This window comes from Neolamprologus multifasciatus, chromosome 8 (assembly GCF_963576455.1).
Source record: "Neolamprologus multifasciatus chromosome 8, fNeoMul1.2, whole genome shotgun sequence".
NCBI lineage: Eukaryota > Metazoa > Chordata > Actinopteri > Cichliformes > Cichlidae > Neolamprologus > Neolamprologus multifasciatus.
Window position 1 is genome coordinate 5,157,904 of NC_140446.1, and position 25,794 is coordinate 5,183,697.

General features: G+C 40.6%; 1 protein-coding gene across 2 annotated transcripts in view; it reads right to left on the minus strand.

Annotated features, from left to right (window-relative positions):
- Window positions 1-1,166: 1,166 nt before the first annotated feature.
- tbkbp1 (TBK1 binding protein 1) overlaps window positions 1,167-25,794 on the minus strand; it is a 79,834-nt gene continuing 55,206 nt past the window's right edge. For both annotated transcript variants that reach the window (XM_085169629.1, XM_085169630.1), the window contains exons 6-10: window positions 25,246-25,442; window positions 22,518-22,579; window positions 17,714-17,829; window positions 11,561-12,348; window positions 1,167-6,868 (exon numbers count right to left, since the gene is read on the minus strand). In XM_085169629.1, the coding sequence (XP_085025755.1) occupies window positions 6,740-6,868; window positions 11,561-12,348; window positions 17,714-17,829; window positions 22,518-22,579; window positions 25,246-25,442 (1,292 nt within the window). In that variant the 3' untranslated portion in view covers window positions 1,167-6,739. The remainder of the gene's footprint in view (window positions 6,869-11,560; window positions 12,349-17,713; window positions 17,830-22,517; window positions 22,580-25,245; window positions 25,443-25,794) is intronic.

A 25,794-nucleotide genomic window follows, 5' to 3' on the forward strand; every position in this document is an offset into this window, starting at 1 on the left:
TTTTCATATCTTAAAAGCGTCGACGTTTTCTGCGTCAGAAGCACTTCCAGTAAACCGATTGATCTGTTTTAAAGTGATGACGCCCGACGTGCAGATAAAGTCTTGAAAAGTCGCTGCTACTGATTTTCTGGGTTAATAAAAACGTATTCATGGTTTCCTTAACAAAATTCTGTTCTGGCATTTGTGAAAAACTGACATCAGTTATCAGTAAATAGCCCTCAGCCTCCCTCCCGTAACATTAAACGTCCCATAAAAATATTTGCCTAAATATTAGGCTGTAGTTACATGACTGGACATGTATATTTTGTGATGTTTTCTATCACATCAGTTGCTGCAACTTCATCCTCTTTTAAAACATATCATTAAGAAAGATTAGATGTATCTCAGTGACTCATAAAAAACACAATTTATCAGCTGTCATCACATTAACAGACAGAACTGTTTGAGGTCTCTGTCAGTGTATTTCTTTTTAAGTTGATCCTCTGCAGCGTGTCGTACCCACAACATCAGAGAGGTCTTACACGGTGATGAAGGTGCGATGTATTTTCGCAATGATCTCGGCTCGCTCTGTAGCAAAAACAGCTTCTCTGCTGACTGAAACTAACAGCATAATTTCTACTCTCAAGGACTCGTCAAGCACAACAACAGCACAGCTTATGTTTGTGTTTATGCACCTTTTGCATGTTTCAAGGACATAAAATCATTACAGCGCGCGTCACGGGCACAACATGCACCAAGAGGTGAACGCGGTCTTTCATGCTCAGTAGATTTACGTTATTCTAAAACAAATATTCATGCTTCCTTTTACGTACTTGTTGGAAATCTGTGTTCTATTGCAAGAAATTAAAGCTTTAAATACTAATTTCTATTCTAGTTTAGCTGCATTCTTATGTAAAGCCATAATTTACACGTTTGTGTCTACGTTCTAACTGCTTTTTACACAGAAAACAGTTATTTTATCATAGTTTTATATTCCAGGGCAGTATTTGCACCTCTGAAGGTTTATCTAAAGTGCAGAAAAACATGCAGTTTATCTTCACAACACCTGTAGCTCCAATGTGCAACTGGAGCTCTAAAATTAATACTGGTCAACGAAAACAGGATGTGAAATGGAGCTGAGGAAATGACATCACGGTGCGAGCGTAAAGAAGCACGATCACACTTCATTTCAGTGCAAGTTTCAGTTTATTTAGTGGAATATTTACAAACAGAGAGATTGAGATGGAGAAAGAAAAGCGGCCTCTTTGTGTGGCTCTGTGGTTGTTTTCTTTGTGTTCATTAAACTTGTTGAATGCCAGCAGCGTCGCTCCACCACACGTTACTTAAACACATAAATATTAGTTCTCATTAGTGTTGCGGAGAGTTCATTAGTGCCGAGGTCTCCGTGTGCAATGAAGGTTTCGCATTTAGACAACCTGACTCACATAGTTACTCGTGGGCAAGTGGAGCTACACGAGAACAGAAAACTGACTTGATTTCAGCTGCAGCTCTTTGTTGGACCTAGCTATGTGTCTCCTGAGTAAATCTGAAAGAAATTGAGACTGAGATTTCATGACAAAGAAATCTATTTAATCTTTAACGCTGGCAAAGCTGATCTTTTTTTTCTGTCTTTGTTAGCCTCCTGAGTAAACCAAAGGAGCCAGTTTGCTGTTAAAACACGAGAAATAAGAAGAAAGCGCTATGTTTTTAGCTTTTGACGTTGACTTTTTAAACCATGGCAGCTGGTGGAAACAAAAACCAGAAATTAAACATTTAAAACCCTGAACCGGCGATTCTAAACTTCACTCGGTGGGCCTCGGGGCGGCTCGTACATGCGCGAATGTGTTGTTGTGTGAACATCCGTGTGCATCGCATTGTGAACTCATGCAGGGTGTGATCATTCTGCACCGCTGCTGCTGGCCAAAACGTTTGTGGTTGAGCACAAGACGGCATGAACCACAGTGCAGCATCTTCCCATACATGACATGAACTACCTGCCAAGCAAACCCTCAGTTTTTGAAACGACAGGAAATTATTTTCTTTGGTTCTGAGCCAACATAGGTCCTCAGTCATAAGAAAAAGTACACATCTTAGTGATTTAATCATGTTTTAACTAAAAGGGGACATATTATGCTATTTTGGACTCTACTGGAGTAACATTGCATGATTGACCCTTCATTAAAATTCACTTCTATCTGAAACTATGTCATTACATCCTGTCCTGCACACTTTAAAGCAGCTTTCTGTTGATTGGCTGCCCCTCAAAAACTAAAATGCCTGAGCTTTTGGCTCGAAGGGATTACTTGTACCTACACAGACCTCATTATTTGAAACTTTGGTCACGTTTAAAGATGAACATCCACTATAAAAAAAAAGGATAAGCATAATAGGTCCCCTTTACATTAAAGTGTATCATGTACTACTGGTGCACAAATACTTTATGGTGCAACGTCGCATCATCTTCCTCCACAAAGACAAACAGCTGTGCATGTTTTTGATTCTCGTGTCGTTGCTGAATTATCAGTCAAGTCGGAAAAAAATGTGTCAAAAAGTTTCTGTAAGGACCGAAACTTTAAGACAAACACAGGTTTTTCTCTGAAAGCTGCAACCGTGTTTTTGGATATCACTTGAATATAGAAAGTACCGCTACTTAGTGAGTAAAAGTAAGTAGTGAGTAAAGTTGTAGGGTAGTACTGGCATGTAACTCACATATAATTCATATTTAGTGTGGTGTTGATTAGGATTATGTGTATATACTGATTTACAGACACTCCAATTTGAAGTTGTTGAGTAATAGAGTACATGTTTCATTAGTATTACACACTTGCAAAAATTCTGTCTATACACAGCTTTAAATATTGTACACAGAGTGATATAGTTACAAACTGTACAGACAGTATATAGAATACTCTGGAGCCATGAAAGCCCTCTTCGATTTAATGGTCAAGAACTGCTCTGAAGTTACTCAGGATGCAGTTTTAAAGGACAATTCTGGTTTATTTTAATTCAGTTCTTTTTAGCATCAATAAGTTTGTAATCACCTCCCTGTTCTTAAGTATCAGACTGGGCAGGAAACACAAGCCGTCATCAATTTAATGCAAGAATTAAGGAAATCTGCTACATGCACTTATTTTGAACTTCTCTGAACCTGACCATTTTCTTGTGAAATTCTTAATAGTTTAGGTTTTCCCCCAGGAAATTGGTTAGCAGAGGTGTTAAATAGAGCTCTCTTCACCCCCCCACCTTGCTCCTATTTTAAAAAGAAAAGAAAGAAAATGAATCATCCATGGAAGGCATTTGAACTACAAGATGACAATGACCTCGCCGCTGAAAGACCCCTGTTAACACCTCATGCAAACGACACAACAACACAGAGCGTTTAAAGTAAATCAGACAAGTTTTTTTTTTACATTCAATTTTAGATCAAGAAAATTCCAAAAGTAACAAAGTTACAGAACCACAGCTTGTAACACACTCACGTCAAATGGAAGGTAAGGTTAAAGTGTAACAGATTCCTGTTTACGGCGAGCTTTTAGACGATCGAGATGAGCTCAGACGACAGCTTGTGTTGTTGGAGATTCCAGATGTGTACTATATGCATTCTTTCTTTCTTTAAATACATTTTGAAAAAGGTGTGATAATGCTGAGTGACTGTTATCATAATGACTTTCTAACCTTGCTCTGCTCTCTTGCAATGCCAATAATAATAATCAATAAATAAAAATCTTCAGTACTATATTTAAAACACTTTTAAGTCTGTAGCAGTGGATGGTGACTTTTTCTGAGTTATAATTTCCACTTTAAAACAGCAAAAAAAGCATCATGAGTCACCCGATGCAAAAGTAAGGTGTGCTGGTAGATGTGTTTGAGTCTCATCTGGTGCAGTTTTTAAGGTTTGCTGGCTTGTTGGTGAGGCTTAGGCACCAGATCCACTTCACTTGGATTTGAAAGATGTGATTGTTTTGGATCAAATTGCTAATTTTACAGTGCTGAAGACGTTTATCAGCACAGCGACCGGCAGATTAGAGTCACTAACTAAAACAGGGCTTTTCAACAAAAACCTCCCCGTGATTGCTTTGGTCACTAATATACTGCTGTGGTCACTGGAGGATGCCAACTTCTCTAACTAACCACTTAGCAGTAACGAAACTTGAAAAAGTGCGACACAAAACAGAAACGGAGAACGTTTGCCTTCAAAGTAAAAGCTGTACTTTACCACTGAAACCGACACGTTTCAAATGACGCAAATTTTACTTTGAAGGCAAATAGCCTGATTCTCTGTTTTGCATTGCACAGTTTTCAGTTCTGCACCCAAATTACCAAGTAGTTGGCAAAGCTTTACAGACAAGTCAGTGTCTTCCATCCAAAGTAGACGAAGACGGCAATCTCCTACACTCCAAGACAATCACGAGGAGGCTTTTGGTGTAGCGCCTTATATACCTTTTTGCAACCAATTTCACCGAGTGACTACCAGCAAGTACCTTTGATTTAACCTCTTCAGTTAGAATATGAACTTTGCAGAACTCAGCAGTGCAAACACATCTGTTAAAATTTAAACCTGGTGGTATGCTAATAAGTTAACTAGCTTGCTAATGCCTCAGAACTTTACTGTTGAGTCCGTCACTAACGTTTTAAAAATAAATTTCAGTGATCAATTGAAGTCAGCTTACGGCATGCAACATTTAAAAAATGCCAGTGTTCACAATATTGAGAAAACTGAGAGAGCTTGATTGATTAGTAAGATTTTTTGAATTTTCAGCAGTGAAGCAGATGATTGCAGGGTCATCAGAACCAATAATAAATGTTAAAACCTGATAAATTAAGAGGCAAGTGGTAATAAACCAGAGTCGTCCTTTAAACTGGCATTTCTTTGATCCATTTGGAAAACTCTTTCCTCTAAACATTCACAGGAAACTCAAAGCATCCAGAGTTTGCAGTGATTCAGTGATTTGCTCAAGAGTGCGTCACATTATGGTACACGTCCATCGTCATCCTGCGGTCACAGTCGCTGCCCTGTGTGCTCTAATCTGCTGCGTTCCTCTCTTCAGTAACTTCAAACCAGTTGAGATGCATGGTTGGCTTTGTAGGGACATCCCCAAACGTTAGAAACTGCACATGTAACTGAAAGCCTCGGATTAGCTGACATCAGTGTAACTGTGTTTTTTTTTTTGTTGTTTTCACTTTTTGTGTTCAAAAAGTTCAGGTCCCACAAAGAGATCTTGAGTTCCCTTGTGGTAAAAATTAAACACATGTATCAAAAGAAGAGTCTCGTCTTTGCTTAAACCCTGGAGAGATAACTTTGCTGATTGGCGATGGTGTTTTTGATGTCAGATCTCTGAGACAGTAAAAATAGTACACTAAAAAGCCTGCCACTTTTTCTTCAAAGCAGGTCAGATGTCTTGATCTCATGCAACCAGCTGTGTGTTTTCGTTTTTTGTTGGGCGGTCTGGGCAGTCGTGACATCAATCTTTTACGAAGGTCAGATCTGGAGGAAGACTGAGAAGAATCCCAGTTGATATTCTTTGTACAGAAAGTATCCCGTTCGGTGGGATTTTGAGCTTTGAGTCTGCTGTGTGTAGCAGCATGTAAGCACATGGGAAAGATTCTTTTTCACCAGCATGAGACATGTGGTGCGTTGACATTTGCAAAAATATAACTTCATATTTTTTGCCTTACAGATAGACAATATAAATAGTAAATTACATATTGAAAATATATATAGGGACTGAAAACTGATACATTGTATAGACTATGCTAACTGAAAGGGCTAAGATACGATTTGAACAGGCTGCAAGCATAAAAGGTATATACTGACTAAAATTTCCCTCCTCTTAAAGTACTTTCATCGGTGCCCCGCCCTGCAGGGCAATATCAAAACACAAAATTTGGAGCTTTCTGGCTCACTCACACATCCTTTCAGATTCATGTTCTCCAGTTTGTCAGTTTTTTTCTCAGCAGATGAAATGAAAGACTGGAATGTTTTATACTTTCTTAACTGCCAAACTTCCTTGTTTCAGAGAAGTGAAACTGGCATTTCCTTCCTTCGGCGTCAGAAACTTAAAACGACTTTCCCCGCATGCTTTCGTACGGCTGTCTGATCATCTCATTAGACCAGCTTCTACCAGGGCATTGTCCTTGGCACTTACTGCGCAGGGTCCTCTGTAAAATAAACTGCAGTGCGCGTCTGTGTGTGTATGTGTGTGTCTGTGCGAGATAGAAAATTTCCAAGCAGGAATATTTAAAGCTAAGTGGTGAGAATAGTTGCGCCATAGCTCCCTGAACTTTTACTGCTGGACAAACATTTTGGCATGCAGAGCCCCTGAACCTGCCAGTGTGCCTCTCACAATTTACTTTGCTAAATCAAATCCACACTTTAGCGGAAAAAGAAAAAAGAATAATAATAATAATTTAAAAAAAAAGACGACACAATACCCTAAATTGCCTGAACACTGCACAACAAGACTTTTAAACAAATAGCAGCAACCAGAGCCAGTGATTATACAGGCAGATCTGTCTTAAGGGCAATCAGTAAGGGACTCTGCATGTAGACCTATTTTTAAATTCCTCCAAAATAAAATAAACCTCTGCGCCACTTTGCATCTCTACCTATAGCATCACACATACAGCAGCTAACTGGTTCACACCCTAAATGGATGGCTTGTTTGTGTACATTTGACTTCCTCTCTAGCCAGGTCTGCTAATCTCTTACATAATCTATAAGAAGAGAGCGCAGATGTGCGCGGGCTGGTTGCCATGACAATCATATCTTGCTGTTCTCCAGGTGGGAGTCGATGTGCTTGATGAGGGCATCGTCAGGGTAACCGACCGGGAATATCAGCTGGCAGAGAGGGCAGCTCCTCATGTCACTCTCTTCGGTCTCCATCCAGAGCTGCAAAACACACACACACACACACACAGGTATGGACATGTAGTCACTATCAGGTCAAATCACACGCAGTCCTCAGCGTACTCACTTCACAGGATAGTATTAGTCAGTCTGTGGGAGGCAGATTCACAGTTTCATCATTGCAGGGTAAGCGATGAATTCAGGCTTACGCAAAAGGTTTTTAAAAAGAGACAAACTTGTAGTAAACCCAGGTGGGTTTAATATATTAGAAAAAATAGTTCACAATTGTGAGAAATATGTGTATTTGCTTTCTTAATAAGGGCGACTTAACATCAGTACCATCTTCAAGCTTCTTTTTTGTTGATTTTGTTGCTTAAGTACATCGTGATCCTCATGATTTAACGCTAAAGAGGACCTGCTATGAGTTTGTTTCTCTCATGCACTCATACGAAAAAGAAAGTACGCCCTCTTTCAGTACTAAGGTTTTGCATATTACCACATAATAAAGAATTCACTGGGGACCAAAATTCCTCCACAATGATGTGAGAAAAAGTCATACACAGAGCGATTGCTTGACGTTAAAGCTGCTGTATGACTTGCTAACGATCAGTTAAATACCTGTATTTGATTACTCGATTAGCCTCTTAATTCTATGTAATATGGAAACAGTAAGCGTGTACTTAGTTTTCAACATACTACTTTTGTACGTAGAAATAAATAATGACACAGTTGCTCATCTGAGGCTGTAGTACCTGGGACTGTATATATACACTGCTACAGCAGTGAATACTGATATTAAATTTCAAATGAGGCCAGCAGATTTACAATTAATCCTAATACGCCTAAAGCTCAGACTTTAGTCTGCTCTCAGTGCTATTATTGGCCGATTATGATTTTAAAGAGAAGGGATATCCTTAGCTCTGGCTGCGAGCACAATAGTTCCACCTACCTGCTGTGCAAGCTTGCCTGAAAGGGCAGGGGGAAGGCAGTTACAACAGCTTGTTTCAGGAAGTGGATGAACTGAGTGACTACACCAAAGCTGGTATGAGATTTATTTGTAAAATTGTGAGTCATGCTACACTAGTAGAGTCCAAGAATTAAAAATATGGCGTTTGAAATTAGCGTAAGTGCTCCCCTTTATATTTAGAGCTTTCAGATCATATGTGGTGTGTTTCTAAGCCCATTCTTTCTCTGCTTGTCAAAAGTACCCAGTGAACCCACTGCAATCCAGTGATGAGCCACAGTTTAGGTGAGCTACGTTAAAAGGAGCTTCTGTAGCCAACATCCCATAAACTGTAGAGACGATGGATGTCGGAAAAACAGGCAAATACTTGGAAGTGTAGTCCTTTTTATGTCCAGCAGGGGGTGACTCCTGTGATTTTTTTTCAAATAAGAAGTGTGATTTCATAGAAGTCTATGAAAAACAACCTATAAGTTATGGTTTCAAGTGCTGTTTAGTCAGATCCACAGTTTACTCATGATGACTTAGAACTGGATTTCATAAAACAATGAGTGACGTTACACTGGTTACATCTGCACTTCAGATAGAGTGTACTCTTTGTACTTTACCCTCAAAAAGGAAGTAGTGACATAGTTTGAGGTAATTTTTTATGTTTTTGTCCCACTGAAAATGCAATAATACAAACGTGGAACTGTAAACACGCTGTAGTCGGGGGGAAATCAGTGGATTCCCTTTAAAGGTTAAGGAACGTGCATCATCATGGTTAAAGAAAACCAAGATTGTCAGTAGGAAATCGGAAAAGAACTGCGGCTTCATGTGTAAAAGTCTGACTTTTCACTGACTCATCTATTCTCTTCAGCCTTCTCCATCTGAGGACTTTGTGGCTTTATAAACACCACAAATACGCCTCGGTATAGTCAGTTTATCTTAAAATGTGGACAGAGGGGGAAATAAGCAGAGTTGTGCTATCATAAATTAAATACAGTCACCAACACGTCTAATTGAATGTCAATTAACCAAAATGTAGGGTGTCTTTCTTCTCTAACACAGATGTGACATAACTGTTGTTAGGACTTGTTCTGCCAACAACACATGAACACAGTTTGTTTTGGTCTGTTTTGGTGAATAATCTTTCTAACCTGGAAAATATTAGAGGAAATTGTCTCATTTATTCAGCGGCTGTTTCTCAGGGGTAGAGCGGGGCATCCACTAATTGGAAGGTTGGTGGTTCAATCCCTTGCTGCTCCAGTCTGCATGCCAAAATATCCTCTGGCAAGATACTGAACCTGGAGTTGCTGTTACAGTGTAACGAAGTGCTTTGAGAGTGCAAGTAGAATAAACAGCAGACCAGCTCAGTTACTAATTATCAGGACAACAATAAAAAAACAATCTGGTTCTAAAATTATTTAAATATTAATTTCAGAAGAACATCAGTATGTGACATTACTCCATGTTATTATCCATTCAAGAAAAACTATGTAAGAAGTATATGACAAACCAAGTATAACCTGAAACCTTATTATTTTATGCATGACTTCATATTTTCAGAGGGCTTTCCCCCACTTTTCTAAACAACAATGATTCAGTTAACTGAGTCTTTTGAGTATTTATTTATGCACAGCTCTGTTAAGGTCTTGGAGGTCTTAAGTTCACGTTAAGGTCCTTCTGTGTGTTAAGGTCCACAGCATTTCACTTCAGTTAATTTTGTCTCGACCACTGCAACACCTTGATTTGTTTTCTTTTTCACCCATTCCTTTGTTGGTTTGCTGCTGTGATTGGGATTATTGTTCTTTTGCATGATCCAATTTTAGCTAAACTTCAGCTGTTGAACAATTGGCCTCACTTTTTTTTATCTAGAGTATTCAAGCATGGACAGGACATGACTGCAGGTTGCCCAGGTCAAGTCTAAATCATCATGCCTCCACTACCGTGCTTGAGATTTGGTGTCTGGTGTTTGTAATGATCTGGTGACTTTGTTTTTTATTAAAAGGAAGCGCTGGGTATTGTGGCCAAGCATGTCCACCATGTACTTGTGCCTCCATGTTCTTTTTCTATTTTTCTAATTGTTCTGTCATGAAGTTTCACATTTAACACACTAACCGAGGCCTGAAGAGTCTGAGGTTGTTTTGCAGGTTCTCTGAGCATTGAACAGTCTGACCTTGGGGTGAATTTCGTAGGACGTCTACTCCCAGGAAGACTGGCAATTATCGTGAATGTTTTACCCATAGTGTTTCTGCATTTTGGCTTCGTTTTCCTTTAGATAAATAATGACATGGTGTAATATAGCATGTGTTACTGTTCGTCCAAGGTTAACCTGGTAAGGATTAGATGACTTTTTATTATATCCTAATATGGATTTGTGCATTTGTTTTTTTTCTGTGTAGGTTAAATAATTAAAATATGTACATTTTCATATCTGAAGGATTGTTTTTAGGCATGTGGTTTAACTTCACACACGCCTGGGTAAGCTGTTTCCCCCTTTTTGCTAAGTTTGTCTAAGCACATCTCAACTCCATCTCTGTATTAAATGCAAAGTCATAAGATTGGTATCAAACTTCTAGTCGCTCACAAGAAAGCTGAGAAATGTATTTCTCAATATTTCTTTAAAATGTTCATTTAAAGGAACTATGGCACGGACTTTAAGATGATTAAGCATGAGCAAGCTACCCTTAGTGGAAATTTTTAAAATGGGTCTGCGACAACTGCAGCACTGATAAAATTGACACCGAGTGCTAGTTAATGTTTTTAAAGTAACGCAAACATGCATCAGGTCTAATGTTTATGGTTTACATACAGTGTTGGGAAGGTTACTTTTAAAATGTATTTCATTACAGATTACAGAATACATGCCCCAAAATGTATTCTGTAACGTATTCCGTTACTCGATGAGAGTAACGTATTCTGAATACTTTGGATTACTTAATATATTATCATGCTGTTTACAACTACATGAATGTACTATTGCTGTGATTTATTACTGTTACTGAAGGTCCGCGGCTCCGAACCGTAGTAAAGGGACCTCTGGCTAATACGTCGGGTTGGTGTCGGGCTCGTAGCCGAAAACTAGCTTTACTTTGTTGTCTGGGTCAACTTTGCTTGCGAGAGACAGAGAGAGGCGTTGAAAGGCTGCTCCAACAGAACTTATTGTTTTTGGAGGAAAACACGAACACAGTGTACAGTCGAGTCTTAATAGCTTACTTACAACTGGGCTCGTCAGGCACTCTTCTTGGCTGCAGTGGTTATTATTATATTTACATGCTTCCAGCTCCCGTTTTTGCTCGATGACAGCTCGTACTTTTCCTTTTTCTCCCTCCCTCGCTCACAGACACATAACGGGTATGGCAGTCCATTCTCCCTGCAGCACGGACTACACTGCCCATGATGCTACATTCTTTAGAGCTATACCTGTAGCATTCTGCCTATTAGCTTAGAACAACAACAACAGGCGCTCTCTCACCCAGGAAACACGCAGAGAGAGAGCGGCACCCTGTAACCATGGCAACCGTAACACTGCCACCTGGAACAGCAGGACGTAGCTGTCAAACAAAACCCAAACAGTCCTGACCCGCCACAATATGAAACAGGGAAGTACCGCCGTGTAATCCATTTATTTCAACAAAGTAACTGTATTCTAAATACCACCTTTTTAAACGGTAACTGTAACGGAATACAGTTACTCATATTTTGTATTTTAAATACGTAACGGCGGTACATGTATTCCGTTACTCCCCAACACTATTTACATATATGTAATAAACTTTATTTAAACTCACATTGATTGAAGGCCAGGACTGAGCATGCTCTGCTGACATGTACCCTGGCTGCGGGTGACAGGTGAGGGTGTTAGACCTCTGAGGGACGGGAAAGGCTGAGCAGGACGCTGGGCCCCTCATGACACCGCTGGGCACTGCAGCAGAGAGCACGCCCAGTGTCCTCGGAGGGCTGATGGGATGCGGACAGGTCCACTCCTCCTCATCCTCTGAGGATTGTGGTGGTTGAGGGGCTGGTGTGGAAGGAGGAGGGGGCTCAAAGTGAAGGTGGGCCACCTCTGACAGTGGAAATGGCATCTCTCTGGAGTGGCGCATGGAGCTCTCGTCATGGCCTCCGTCTCCCCCTGCGCCACCTTGATGGGGAGATGGGGACACTCTGTGCTGCAGTCTACTATGGGGAGAGCCTATGTGTTGGGACTGCTGTTTTGCGTAGCTCTCAACATAGGGCCGAGGTTTCGGCAGGGTGGAAACTGGGTCCAGAGAGAAGCGGGGCGGGCACTGGTAAGCTGAGGGATCGGCAACCTCTGAGTAACTACGACGACCCTGAAAGCTGGCTCGTAGGTGCTGGCTGGGTGGTCGGCAGGAGTAAGAGGCTGGTCCATCGTTCACGTCCAGCAGGGGTGAGCGGCGGTGCATGTCCGGGGAGAGGCGCTGCAGCACCGGAGAGCGTCGCTGCTGAATAGGAGAGTGGTGCGGCGGAGGCGGGACTGGAGAATGCCGCTGTGGAATGGGCGAGTGGCGCTGCGATACTGGGGAGTGGCGCTGGTGGTGTATGGGAGAGTGAAGCTGGACTGAGGAAACAAAAAGGAAAAAAACAATCAAGATTTGCATGCATCTTAGCAACATGCTCTAATTCATTACACACTATGGACAAGAGTTAAAACTTCAGCGACACTCTTTTAAGGCCTGTTCAACCGGTGCACAAAGAAAGAGATAAATAGTGTTTTATCTCATGAAGCTCCAAAACTGTTCACACAGAAGGCATGATGGAAAACACATTAGCTCTACTTCTGCTGTTACGTATACAGGACAACATAAATCAATACACAGAGCTCAGTTGTACTTTGCAGTACACACTATATATTTATTTACTGGAAGTTCAACCAGTGCTTCTTGCAAGTGGGCTGTCAGTTTACTTCGTGTCTGTCAGGAATAAACACTCAAACAGTTTTCATGTTTTGTTTTTCATACATCACTGTGCAAAAGTCTTAAGCCACCTCTACTTTCTTTTTATTTTGCTTCCAAGGAGCCAGACCATGTTGAGGTGGTCTTGAGCAATAGCTGTCTGGGCTTTCTGAAAGTTTGGAAATCGGTTAAGCATATAAAAGGCACCAAACTCACAGCACGAACCATTGTTGTGTCTACATGTGACAAACAACTTAGAGGCAATTTGTAATTTTTTTAATCTTTAGGTACTTTGTTACTTCTAACAAAGTAAAAATCTCCAAAAAGGCCAAAGGTAACACAGTTTGACAGACATAAAATTCTAATTTTGCATCAGCAAGGTGATTCTCAAAGAGATATTAACTACAAGCCAGGCATATCCTGGCATGGTGTGTCGTGTGTCCTTAAAAGAAATCACCTGAAGCAGATTAAAAGGATCTGAAAACCGAGGTCAAAGAATAGGTACGATAGTGAGCATCTACAGCCAGCTGTAAACCACAGTTTAATGGCTGCATTTTAGTCAGTAGCGTTAGAGATGTTTTCACGTTTGATTATGTAATGAAATTATGAATGCAGAAAGGTATTTTGATCCAACATGCATTAAGTATGGCAATCCCAAACACACTAAAGCGCACGATCTGATATCCTCGTGTTGGTGTTGTTCCCAGATCATCATACTAAAGGTTGTTCCAGGATCAACATTGCAAGTGACCAATCAGAATGTTGTGATGTCATACTTTTGCGACTTCGGGAAAAACCGGCGTAAAACAAAAAAGTGTACTTAAGCTGCGAGAAACCGCCTTTGTCCGCCGATCAACGGACCCTAACCCTGACCCTAACCCTAACCCTTTAATAAACGCTAAGCAGAATTGATATTGTCCTTGCAACATTGGAATTTCATAAATGCACGAATGGGTTGGTGCGCAAAAGAATAACGTCACAATAATGTGATTGGTCACTTGCAATGTTGAACCTGGAACAACATTTTCATGATGATCTGGGAACAACACCAACACGACGATATCAGATCATCCCACTAAAGCATACCTAAATAGAAAAACATACAATGAAACACTATCAGTCATTGATTGATCTCCCCAGACTTCGACATTATTAAAGCACCCTGACAAAGGATGACACAAAAAGTAGCCAACATCCAAAAAAACCATCTTTGGGATTCCTTTGAGAAGCCTGGAGAACTATTCCTGAAGAATACTTCAAGAAATATTAAGAAACCAACAGTTCATGCTGTGTTGAGGAATAAAGTCAAACCAAATATTGCTCTAAAGTGTACAAATTCAGCTTTTGCCTTCTGTTCTATATTCCCATGTATGTTTGCACGTGTCACGTGTCATGTCCCGTTTTCCGAGTAAAGTCCAAAGAAATGAGGGGTGACTCAAGACTTTCACAGAGCTGTATTTCCTACTTACATCTGTTTTTTGTTTTATTAAACAGATTGCTGGTTGGTAAAAGAACTACATTGCGCAAAAGGTGACATAAATTACAGATTTTGACTGGTTCTGACCTCGCTACGACTTTTAAACCCCAAAACAGTCAGTGAGGTGACAATCCAAAAAATATGTTAGTAGTGTTGAATCTGTCTGCAAGCTAACATTCAGACCATTTGGCTGGAGCTGTTTATAGGGGAGATCGTTCCAATTAGTTTGCTAGCATTTTTGCTAGCGAACAGTAGTAGCCCCGTTTTTGTTTCAACATGAAAATAACCGTTTCTTTTTGGACACCGGGTACACATTGTTGTGCAAGACCTGAAGTGGCGTGCATAGAACCCTGACCCAAACCTCATGTAACACCTTTAAAACGAACAACAGCTGTGAGACAACACGTATCACTCACTGGTGTGTGTTTCTTGTGGCTCTTGTGAATACAATAACCAACACAAGTCCTCAGGTGTCAATGCACATTTAGCCTTGCGCAATAATAGAGTACACACTTACAACAGCTTTTGTTCCCAAACAGTCACTTATATGATTCTGTTCCACTATTTTTTTGGCGCAATGCGAAGAAAAGGAAACTGATTCATTCGCCACTTTAATTATACATAAACATAACATTTTCATTACAGCTCATTATTTGGCAATGATACCATTATTTTATTAGATGACATTTCTGTAAGGCTCTAAACCTTTCTTCAGATGATATGACATGATAGTCACTTAATAGAGATGCACATTATGTTCCCCTGTATATTCATAAAAAAAGATTTATTTGCACAAGTACAGTTGTAGTATTTCCTGTAATTACAAGATATGCTGATGAGTCAGTCAGCCCTGTAGTCACCACTTCAGCTCCACTTCCCATTTCAAAGAGGAAACATCATTTATGGCTGATTGGTTGAGGTGTAAAAAGGGAGGGGGCGTTTGTGCTCTCAAGCGCTCTTTGAATGAGAAAAACACAGTCAAATGGGACTACTTTCCTTAACTCATACAACACCCAGGAGAAATTTAATGGCTCCTCGCAAATTCCCACCTCCCTGAATATTTTAACAATTCATGAAAAATATTTGTTTGCGTTACAGATATCCAGGAGGGAATCATATCCTGCAACTAATGAAACAGAAGTGGCATATAAGAGGCTTTTTCCAGCTTTGTGAGAGTTGCCCCGGGTTTAAGGAGAACTCAGATGAAGCTTGGGGTTTTCTGTGTTTTCCCCGCTGCTAGCTACGTAAAAACGTGCACATATTCATTGAGGCATTTTTTTTAAACATTATTTTCCAGTTTGTAGCATTTACAAACTGTCAGTGTGTGTGGTATTTTTTGGTTTGTGGTAGGTAGTAGATGCACAGTTGCGAGACATTAGCTATGTGTGTGAATATGCGCACAGGAAGAGAAAGGTGTTGCCAGCGTTTAGCACTTTTAGGTTTTACTCCACAACGTGTCTGTGTGAGTTCCTATCTTTACTTGTTTTAATGAGAAAACAGCTGCAACAAATCACAACCAGTAGTTATTTTCTGCCACATGAATGGAATGAGCAAAAACGTCCATGTGATGTGTTTAAATAGATTTTAGCTAGGTGTTTCAATGTTTGAGAGCTCTGATTATATCAAACTTTCATATTAATTATTTGTGCTTTTAAGCGCACCTACACTGAAGGACATTTATTCCAATGAAATAGCTAAAAACTTAGGTAAATACTACTTTATCAGTGTTTACTTCAATAACTGCAATTCAAACATACAACTGAGTATACTGCTCTTTCACCACATTGCAAACTCATATTATTCAATTAGTTGGTAGATCAGAAGTATCGGAAGTCTCTAACTACTGTAATGCTACGTGTTTGTATATTTTTATTAAGTAATCAACCACTAAATAGGCTTTCATGCACTGAAAAACTCAGTTTGTTTCTGTTTGACATTTTAATTTGTCACATTCGCTTCTTTTTATAGTTTGGTTTTTACAGGTGTTTTGATTGATTTGTATTGGATTCTTCTGTTGAATTCTTTGCTTAGGATTTTTAAAGTAATCAATGCCATAAATGTCTCAGCCATAGGTTTAGCAATTCTTTGATGTTGTGGCAAATTTGGTATTTACTGTCTGCTTCCTGGATCATTTATGAACATGTCATTTCTACGTAACTTGTGCTGATGGAAAACTTACATGACAGCTCTTCTAAAAAAATGTTCTACATGAACCGACTACCATAGTGGTAAACTGCAAACTGTACTTTGACTTTGATGCATCAGTGATAATAATAACACCCTTAAACACTCACGGGGGAAATACTTTTGAAACGACTGCTTCAAATCGAGAAGGCTAGCGCCGTACAAGAGCGCTCTGCACACTGTTTTTCAAGCACTAAGTACTTTTTTTTATTACCACAGTGTGAACAGACTAAAATGTGAGACCTCTAACAGCTATAGTGTGTGAAGGCCTTTGTACAGATTTCCTATAAGAATTCAAATGAAGTGCTGAAGTGCATTACTATTGCCAAATATGGCTGTGCTTAGCTTAGAAATGAATGCAGAGTCCGAATAAAGACAAAAACTGTATTTTCTGGTTACAGTGTTACGAAGAAAGCTATTGATAGCCGGCAAGCTGCTAGGGTGGGCAGCTTGTGTGACTGCACGACTTGTACCGAGAACCCCGCGTGTTCTTTAAATGTGCTAGGTGGCCTCGCCTTTGATTTGGCTTTTAAGCTAAAAGCCTTAGACAGAAACTCTGCAGGAATGCTGTACTTCTGCAGTTGTGTAAAATTGGTTATAAGCAACTGACATTACAAAAGTAGACTGAGACCATTTACTTCAGATTTAAAATAATATTTGTAATTACTAGAAATAAAATAAAATAGTTATCACTGTTCCTGTTTATTTAAATATTATCTAAATTATAAGCATAATAAGATTATATTTATCATATTAAACATCAAGTCATTCTTGTTTCTGGAACAATGTAAATTAAGCTAATTTTGTCATCCATAAAAACAGCTGTTAAAATCCTTGCGTTAGTTATAAAGCAATAGCTACAAAAACAAAATAATTATATTAATTATGTGAGAAATTAATAAAATTGTGATCTATAATCTGTCTCTGTTCTTTTGGTAGTAAAATAAAAGCTAAACTAAAGATAATTAATCAATATGTGCATCTAAAGATTTACTCTTGTTAACCTAAAATGTGACTTTGCTTCAGTGTTTAAAAAAGGATAAAACACACCTATGGACACAAGAAGACAACTGACTGTAGTGCAATAAAAAAACATAAAGCCGACTTCAACAATATATCGATATTAGTGTGACTCAAACATGTTGAATCGTTTTAATGTGGAATTCCATTTAAAGGTCAAGGTGACAAGAAGCGCGCGCATTTCTGCACACGCACATCCCTGCACACGCACATCCGTTACAGATAAGATCGTGCAGCGTAACAGCCAGTGCAAATTCTTCCCTCATCACTAGGAAAACACAGTTATCTCAGCTGAAGAGCTTCATGTACTGCTGTGCTGCGGGTTTTGCTTTTTTACTGTCGATGCTAACCTGGACTAGCCTGCTCCTGCGTGGCTTTCCTCAGGATCTCCGTCTGCTTGGAGCTCAGCGCACGGAGGCGTCCCAGCTCCTCCGTTAACTCCGTGTACGCCAGAGCCAAATTCACCCTGAAGGAGAAAGCGAGGCAATGTGTCATTATCGCCATCGTTTTTAATCATAGAGGATCACAATGTTAACAGAAGATGTTACGACTCCGCACGATTGCACACACATAGTAATTTCTGTCAAATCTCTGTCGAATATACACCACTGATCTTAATTACTTTGAACCATTTTTTAATGAATGCATGCGACTTCAATACAAACGCATCTCCTCTTTAAACTCAATGAATCTTGCAGCTCTGACATGGACCTGCAAATTAGGAATTGACAGGCCTAAATTCTTAGATCTCATGTCATGGTGTATAATTGAAGTGCATAAAATCACACCATTTCAAGATGTGTCATGGCTCTGAGAGGCCATACTGACTACAGCATCTCTATTTCAAGAAGCGTAAACAAGGCTGTGTCTTTTAACCCTAGCAACAAGATGACTTTGTCTTTTTTGTTAGTATAAAAACTGATCTGAACCCTGCAATATCAATTCATGTGAGGCCATTTAGTATTAAGCAAGTGGATATGAGAAATAATCACTTTACAGACTGTAAGCATTTATCTGACAGTTTAGATGCCATGATATAAGCAGTTTTGTTCAACAAGAATGTAGCAACTTTAGTAGTTAGTCACTACCAATAACCCCAGATCTGATAAGGCTGTTTATCTCACCAACTTTTATAAACTCTACAGTCTTGATCTGAAATTGACTCATTTCTTCATGTTTATTGCAAGATAGAAACCTTAATCTAACGTGAAATCCACCAAGATAATCTATTTAATCTACTAATTTGAGTAATTTCTTATATGAAGACTTGCATTTAGAGGAAATCGTCATTATCAGTAGTTCCACAAAAGGATAAGTGAATTTGCATCTTTTAAAATGTCGCAGCGGGGCACATTTATCAGTCTTTGCTTTGTTCTCAAAACTTGAAAACAATAAAAGTAAAAAATTCAAACATCTCGTGATTGCAAATATGAACCGTCAGTTAGACAGGAAAGCGTGAAGAAAGATGCTTGCTGCGCTCGGGCACCAAATTGTTGCCAGGCTCAGATCTGATAAAGCACTGCAAATTTAGCCTCTTGATGAGAATCTGACTCAGTTCATTCCTCCATAGAGATCGTGGCAGATAAAAAGTTGCAAACGACACATCTGTATGTACTGGGGATTTCTATCGCATGAATAGGAGCAGAGTTGAACTTCGACTGCAGCACCGACACAAAAAAAGAAGCGAAGAACGAACATGCATGCGTCCTACACGGCTAATAAAACACACTGTCAAATTAAAAATATGTTCTCTGGCACTCCCGCGCACTAATTTAATTGAGCCCTCCCACTTGCATGCGTAATCCTGCTACATGGGAATGTATTAGAGAAACATATGCTTGTGCTGATATCATCCTCTGAACTGCTATATCTGTATTCTATTAAAGATATCTGCAAAAAAAGTGTACGCACAAACATGCTTTCCATGCCAACGGAGGACTGCATCCTGGCATATTTTTAACACCTGGCACAAAATAACTTCGAGTAAGGACAGGGAAGTCGGTTCAGTTAAAAAATAAAAAATAAAAATAAAAAAGAAGTCATAACTTCCACTGGGTAGCTGGCTTCGTGTTGGAGGCCCACCTAGTTTTCCAAAGCTGTGACTCACACCGAGTGGTGGTATCAAACCCCTTCAGCCCCCTCCATGTTACAAATAACGTCGTCTTTGTGGTACGAGTTAGTGGAACCTGATACTAATGCTGAGCTGAATCAAGGTCAAAGTTCACCCTTATCCTAATTGTGGCTTTGGATAAATAACGGCCACAAACACGCAGATACATTCAGTGCATCCGTAGGAAAATAACAAACATTTACGCTACTTACTGGCATGGTGGGTGGAGCGTGACGTACAATATCAATATCGCCAAAGGGCTGATAAAGTGTATTCGCTTCCTCTCCTCGGTACTCTCAGGTGGCTCTTGGCTCTCAGGCGCTTTATTTCTAAATGCAGATGTATATAGTGAAATTCTCTCTTTAGATTGGCATACCCCTTCCTTTTCACACTTGTGTTATCGCACGTTTCAATTTTGTGCGTTTTGAAAATCTTTGTCTTACGGCTTTGGTGAGAATGCAACACCTCTAAGTCACGCGGCCATGTGTGAACACCTGCACTCGAGTGCAAGGGTGCACGAAGCATTTAATCACTAATAAACTGCGTCGTTTATTCTGTGAAACCAGGACCTGTGCGTGTTTTTGTGTCTTACTGCACATGTTTGCCAGCATACGTCTCTCCTTTTGGCTCGCACCTATATTTATGTGTGCAAATGTGTGCATACTGTAACATGTACACTACAGTGCGTAGGAGGAGTGCGATAACGCTGATACAGCATTGATAAAAGCCTCCTGCAAGTGAATAGATCAGGAACGGAGGTATGTACGTCGTATATGTTCGTGTGGGAGACGAGTGTGGGCTGATTTTCACATCTGATCTTGGATTAGACATTTTCGAGAAAAAAGACATCACCGCACGCGCCCGTGGACGCCGACCCTCTCTTTTTTGTAGAAAACGTGTTTTTCAAACCTGCTGCTACTGTTCAACCGCTCACAGAATGGACCTGGCGTGAGGCGGAAGGTAACACGCGGATACCTGGTAGTCCACGTGATGTGGCGGTAAACTTCTTGTCAATGTGCGGCCAAGTTTCGGGGAAAGATAAACAAATAAATAAAGATATTTATTGCGCTTAGAAGAAATGGGGAAACTAGAATTCGGACCTCGCTGAAGGGGTGGGTGTTTAACAGACACTGAATTGTGGTGGGGGCTTTTCACACTCTGCAGTCCAAACACACACACACACGTACTTCTGCATTATGTTTCAAGCACTTTCAGCTAAACAAAGAGAGGTGTCAAACAGTTCTCACGCCAAGCTGCAGTGATGCTAACAATACAGTTTGCACCAGCAAACACTTGTGTTTCATGCGTCTAATTTTTCATTAAGAAATTAATAAACAGATACCCGCGAGCTGTACTAAAACATACAAATATCCAGTTTGAATTCATTGCAGAATTTGGTTAATATTGTTTTTTTTACTTGTTTGAATTTCCAACAAGAAACGGGAATTCCGCTTGAATTTAAAATCATTATGCTGTGATTTATTGGAAACAGCTCTCACGTTTTCAAAGCTGAAGACGAATTAGTCATTCTCTCTGTGTACATTAGTATAGCATAATGTGTAGGGGGGGGGTACTGCCAGGTGCCTGCCAGCGTCTCTGCAGTGTGGCTTGTGGTTGGTGAGGCAAGCTGCTTCACGTATTATCAGTCATGAGTGAGGCAAACGAAAGTCCACAAATGCGATCATGAAAATTTTGACTTGGAAAAGATCAGAAAGGTGAGAAGTGGTTAAAAAAAAGCGAAACATGACAAAAACAGGTACACCTTGCGACTAACGGATGGCGAAATTAACTCGGCTGCACTGCCGGAAGGTGATTTCATAACTTTTCTTGCGTTTAAAGGTGCTAATTAATTTGTGGAATTGTTCACTGGTTACAACAACTACAAAAATATCAGGGAAGCTAATTAAACTCAAACACATGCTGCTCTCTAGATTATAAGAAGGCCAAAGGAGCTGTGTTGATATCCTAAACAGCACATACAAAATTCTATTCAGTTCTATTCTAAAATTCTTCTATATCAATCTGTGCAGTTTACACTAAATGAGCCCAATTACAAGAAAAAGCACAAGGAAACCAAGTAGCGGCATATCAGTGGGAGTAGGTGATATTGTTGAGTAAAACCAAAAGGTGACCAAGGTTTGGAAAAAGCAGTAGGCTTCTACCACACACTTGTTAAAAGCTAAAAACTAAGACTGTCTTCGCTGGCAAACTATTTACTTTCAGTTTGAACCCCATCGAAACACTTCTGGGGTTTCGCTGTGTGGGAGTCAGTTGCCCAACATGATGTGGTTTTTTTTGTCATTCTTTCTCGTTCTTTTTTTCTTCCTTGCCTCTTCTATCTTGTAAACATGCAATGCCTGGGACAATCTGTGGGGGGGTTATTAAAAAAAAGAAGAAAAAAAGCTACTTTGTTGCCCCTTCGGTTGCAAACATATTTCTCTCATTGGTTGTACACAGGCAGGGCCATGAACACTCCCAGCTGCATTTATTACGATGGCTTATGTGAGGAAAAATAAAATAAAAATAAAAGAACAAATGCAAAGATAAAGCTGGGTCTCTATTAAATAAACAGGAGGAAATGGACTGAAAGGAGTCTTAACGCTGTGCTTACACTGCCCCCTGCTGCTCAGGCTAATTTCATTCCAAACCTCCTTTGATTAAATGTTAAACACACAAACAGTGGAGTTCAAGTTTCATGCACGCACAGCGGAAAATACATAACATGCAGTGTTCGTGTCCAAACGTGAATACCCTTGTATTAATGCTGTGCTGGAGAGCTCGTCTACTGTCTAACGAGGCCCCCGGCGGTCGGCCTGAGCGCATCACGGCGGGAGAGTAAAAATACAGACGAGCAGCAGCTCCTGGTGAAAGCATTCTCCTAATCCTCGCATCAGTCTTCTTATATTCACTGTTGCCTCCTCTGAGTTTCTCAACCAGTATCCTTCCTCCCTCCTTTCCATCCATCTCTCCTCAGATTTACTTCGTCAGCTTTAGTCCCCCCCCCCCCCCCCCTCCCCTCCCAGAGATCTGCCGTGGTCACTTACTGCTCATCTCCCACCTTCTTTATCCACTCCACATCACACTGCTTGCACGGAGAAGTCATTTCCTGCCGAAGTAGAGCATGAAATTAGATTAGCATGCAGGTGCTGGTAGAATATTGGAGAAAAGAAAATCTGACAGCAAGAGTCTATTTGAAGCCTGTTTGACACTAACACAGCTAAGAGAATGTGTACCCATAAAAACAAAAGACTTGTGCCGTTATTATTTATTTATTCAAGCACTACATGCGGTGGTTTTCTTGGCTTATATTGCATGTAAGATATGGACACCGCTGCAGTGCTGTTACCCATCAGTTTTCAAAGTTCCTGTCTTGTTAAGCATCAAGCTGAGCGTTATCGACCTCTGGACACTAATGGGGACCATCATTTACAAAATACATATCAGCTACTGAGCCCACAAACTCATCAAGAAATTGTTAAGCAGGGGGTTGAATCAAAGGATTATGGGTAGCTTTTCCATAGATGTCTTTGTATACAAATAGATTTCTTATTTAAAATCAGAGGAGTCGCCCCCTGTGGGCCATTAGAGAGATTGCAGTTTTAAGACACTTCTGACTAGTCTTCACTAGGGATGGGTACCGGTATCCGGTGCCATGATGGCACCGGTTCTGACATAAACGGTAGTAACCAGACCGGAAAGCAGCGCACATTTCGGTGCTTTATTTCGGTGCTTTTTCCCCCCCTGAGATGTCATACACTTTAGATTCTAGCCAATCATTTTACGTTTCCGAGGATAGTAGGCGGGTCCAGGTATGTACGTTCTTTTAGAGCAGAGCTACAGATTAAAAATGCCCAAGGCGAAGCGGTCAAAAGTCTGGCTGTACTTCACAGCAAAAGATGCAAACTCAGCAGCTGCAACAAGTGCTTTAAGGTGATACTGTGATACTGTCAAAGGAGGTAACGCCTCGAATCTGATGAAACACCTGGCGACGCATAGCGTTTTTTTTAAAAGCCGAGAAATGCGCCGTATTGGATAGCTTGCCGTGAGACACCGTGCACGTCTACTGCGGGTGTGGTGCCTGTTATTGGACCCAGAGTTAGCAACATCCCCCAAAAACCCGAAGAGGAGAGTCCTGGCCCCTAGCCCTGCCAGTGTAGCAGAAATGATGAGGATGATGATGGCAGCAGCAGCCGTTCTTCTCTGTGTGAGTAGCTTAATGTTGTTCGTGTGTAATTTACGTTGAGTAAGCTAACCACGTTATTACATTAATGCATGTAAGGTGAACTAGCAAACACCGTCGTAGTTACATGCGGCTGTCTTCTTGTTTGATGGCAGATACTCCCTTCACCCTGGCCAAAAAGGCTAAAATGACCAAAGAAAAAGTGGAAAACAGTTAAACATGAGAGGTTTTTGGACAAAGTTTGGGTTTTTTCCATTGTTTAAGCACTGCTTCCAGCCAGGAATGATACCATATATGCCCCATAGCTGCAGAAAAGGCTAACATTGTTATCTTTTTACAAAAAAACAGCTGAACATGAGAGGTTTTTGGACCAATTTTGTGTTCTCCATTCTTTAAGCACCGGTTTGAGCACTGTTTAAGCACCGGCACCGTTTCAAAAGTATCGGTTTGGTACTGGTATCGGATAAAACTTAAACGATACCCATCCCTAGTCTTCACTTTTCAGGCTCTGAATCTAAGTCCATTTTTATATACAGTGTGTGGTTTATGTGTGGTACCCTTTACGGCTTCCGTATGTGGAGGATGCCACCTTTTTAGCCATGCTGTTCCATCACAGATATGACGCAGACAGAAAGTTCACTTTCTTTACTCTTTGATAGAAGAATAGCATTCAGCGATGCGGTCTTGGCTGACACCAATAACAACTGAGGGAATTATCTGACTTCTAAGCTTCTAAATGCTTTACTGTGTTCACCAGCTTTCTGTGACTTGGCCCGATTGCTCTCTGGTGCGGTGGTGAAGCCAGACAGTTGTTACAGCTTTGATTAGGATGAGAGATTATGTACACTGGCATAGCGCAGACGCTGATGTCCTTTGGATTTCATTTGTGGCCGACTGCATGCTTAATTTTTGTCTCTCGCTGTTTTCATTGGATTGTGCAGACACAGCTGACACGTACAAGTACACCGTGAGGCAGTAGTTATGCAGGTTATTCTCTCGCAATTGTTTTTAAAGGTCATGAGAGAATTTTAATGGGTGGTTGCACTGATATGTCAGCCATGGAGCAACTACTTAGTGAAGAGACGGATCGCTAAAATGACTTCAGCTAGAAAATAGTATTTACCTGTTGTAGACTCCTAATGTCTAGCAACCCAAACCCCCTTACTCCACCCCTGGTTGCCACTAAACGGCGAGATCTTTACAGGGATCTCTAAATGTGAGGCAAACTGCAGATATGGTTTATTTTTACGTGTATAAATCATGCACAGTGCATTTAATACACTGCGATATATAAATATCAATTATGGACACTCTAATTAGCTGTAGATATGCATTATTTAAAGAAAATCGTGGCATTAAATGATAAAAAAATGACTGTGCTTAAAGGTCATGGGGGATTTTGATGAATTATTCAGCAGGAATCTTCTCTAATGGACGGAGAATAGAGTTTTCATTTCTCTTAATGCTTATCACAAATCTCCAAGGACATTTCAGGGGATGCATGACCAGAATGTATTTTTGTTTGCTGTTTCTCTGACAGCGCACAAGCCTCTTAATGCTTCCCTGGCAGATTAAAACAAGCCAACACTGACCCTCTGGCTGTTCTGCAGCTGTCTCATCTCGTCCTTTAGTCTTTCGCACTCTGCCTTCAGCTCCTCCTCCCGCTGACACGCCCCCTGGGCTTCGTGTCGCGCCCCTTCCAGCTCGGCCTCCAGGCGCTGCAGCTTAAGGTCGGACAGGGCGTCAAGGCTACGGGAGCTCTGAAGGGTCAACGCCGGGCAGTCAAGCACTGGGAGAAAGGAGAAGAGGTAAAAGAGCTAAAACGCAGTGCTTTGAGTGGTTTTCGCCTGACTAATGCAGCGTGCTGCTGTCCGTGGCTGCTGTACAATCGATGAGTATGAAAGAGCAAAAGAGATGACTTCTTCCAAGGGCAGCATCGTTCAGTTTGTACCTGGGTGATGTGATCTGTGTGGGCATGCTAGTGATTCAGCGCCGCTCACACAGACTCAGTCCTTGAGCCAGAAGACACAGTAACAGTACAGCAGTATCATCTTTTATCCCTGCTCCTCCTGCCTCCTCAACAGAGCGCTCGTATGTGCAGTAACAGGTTTTCCTCATTCACATGCAGCTATTAATCATCA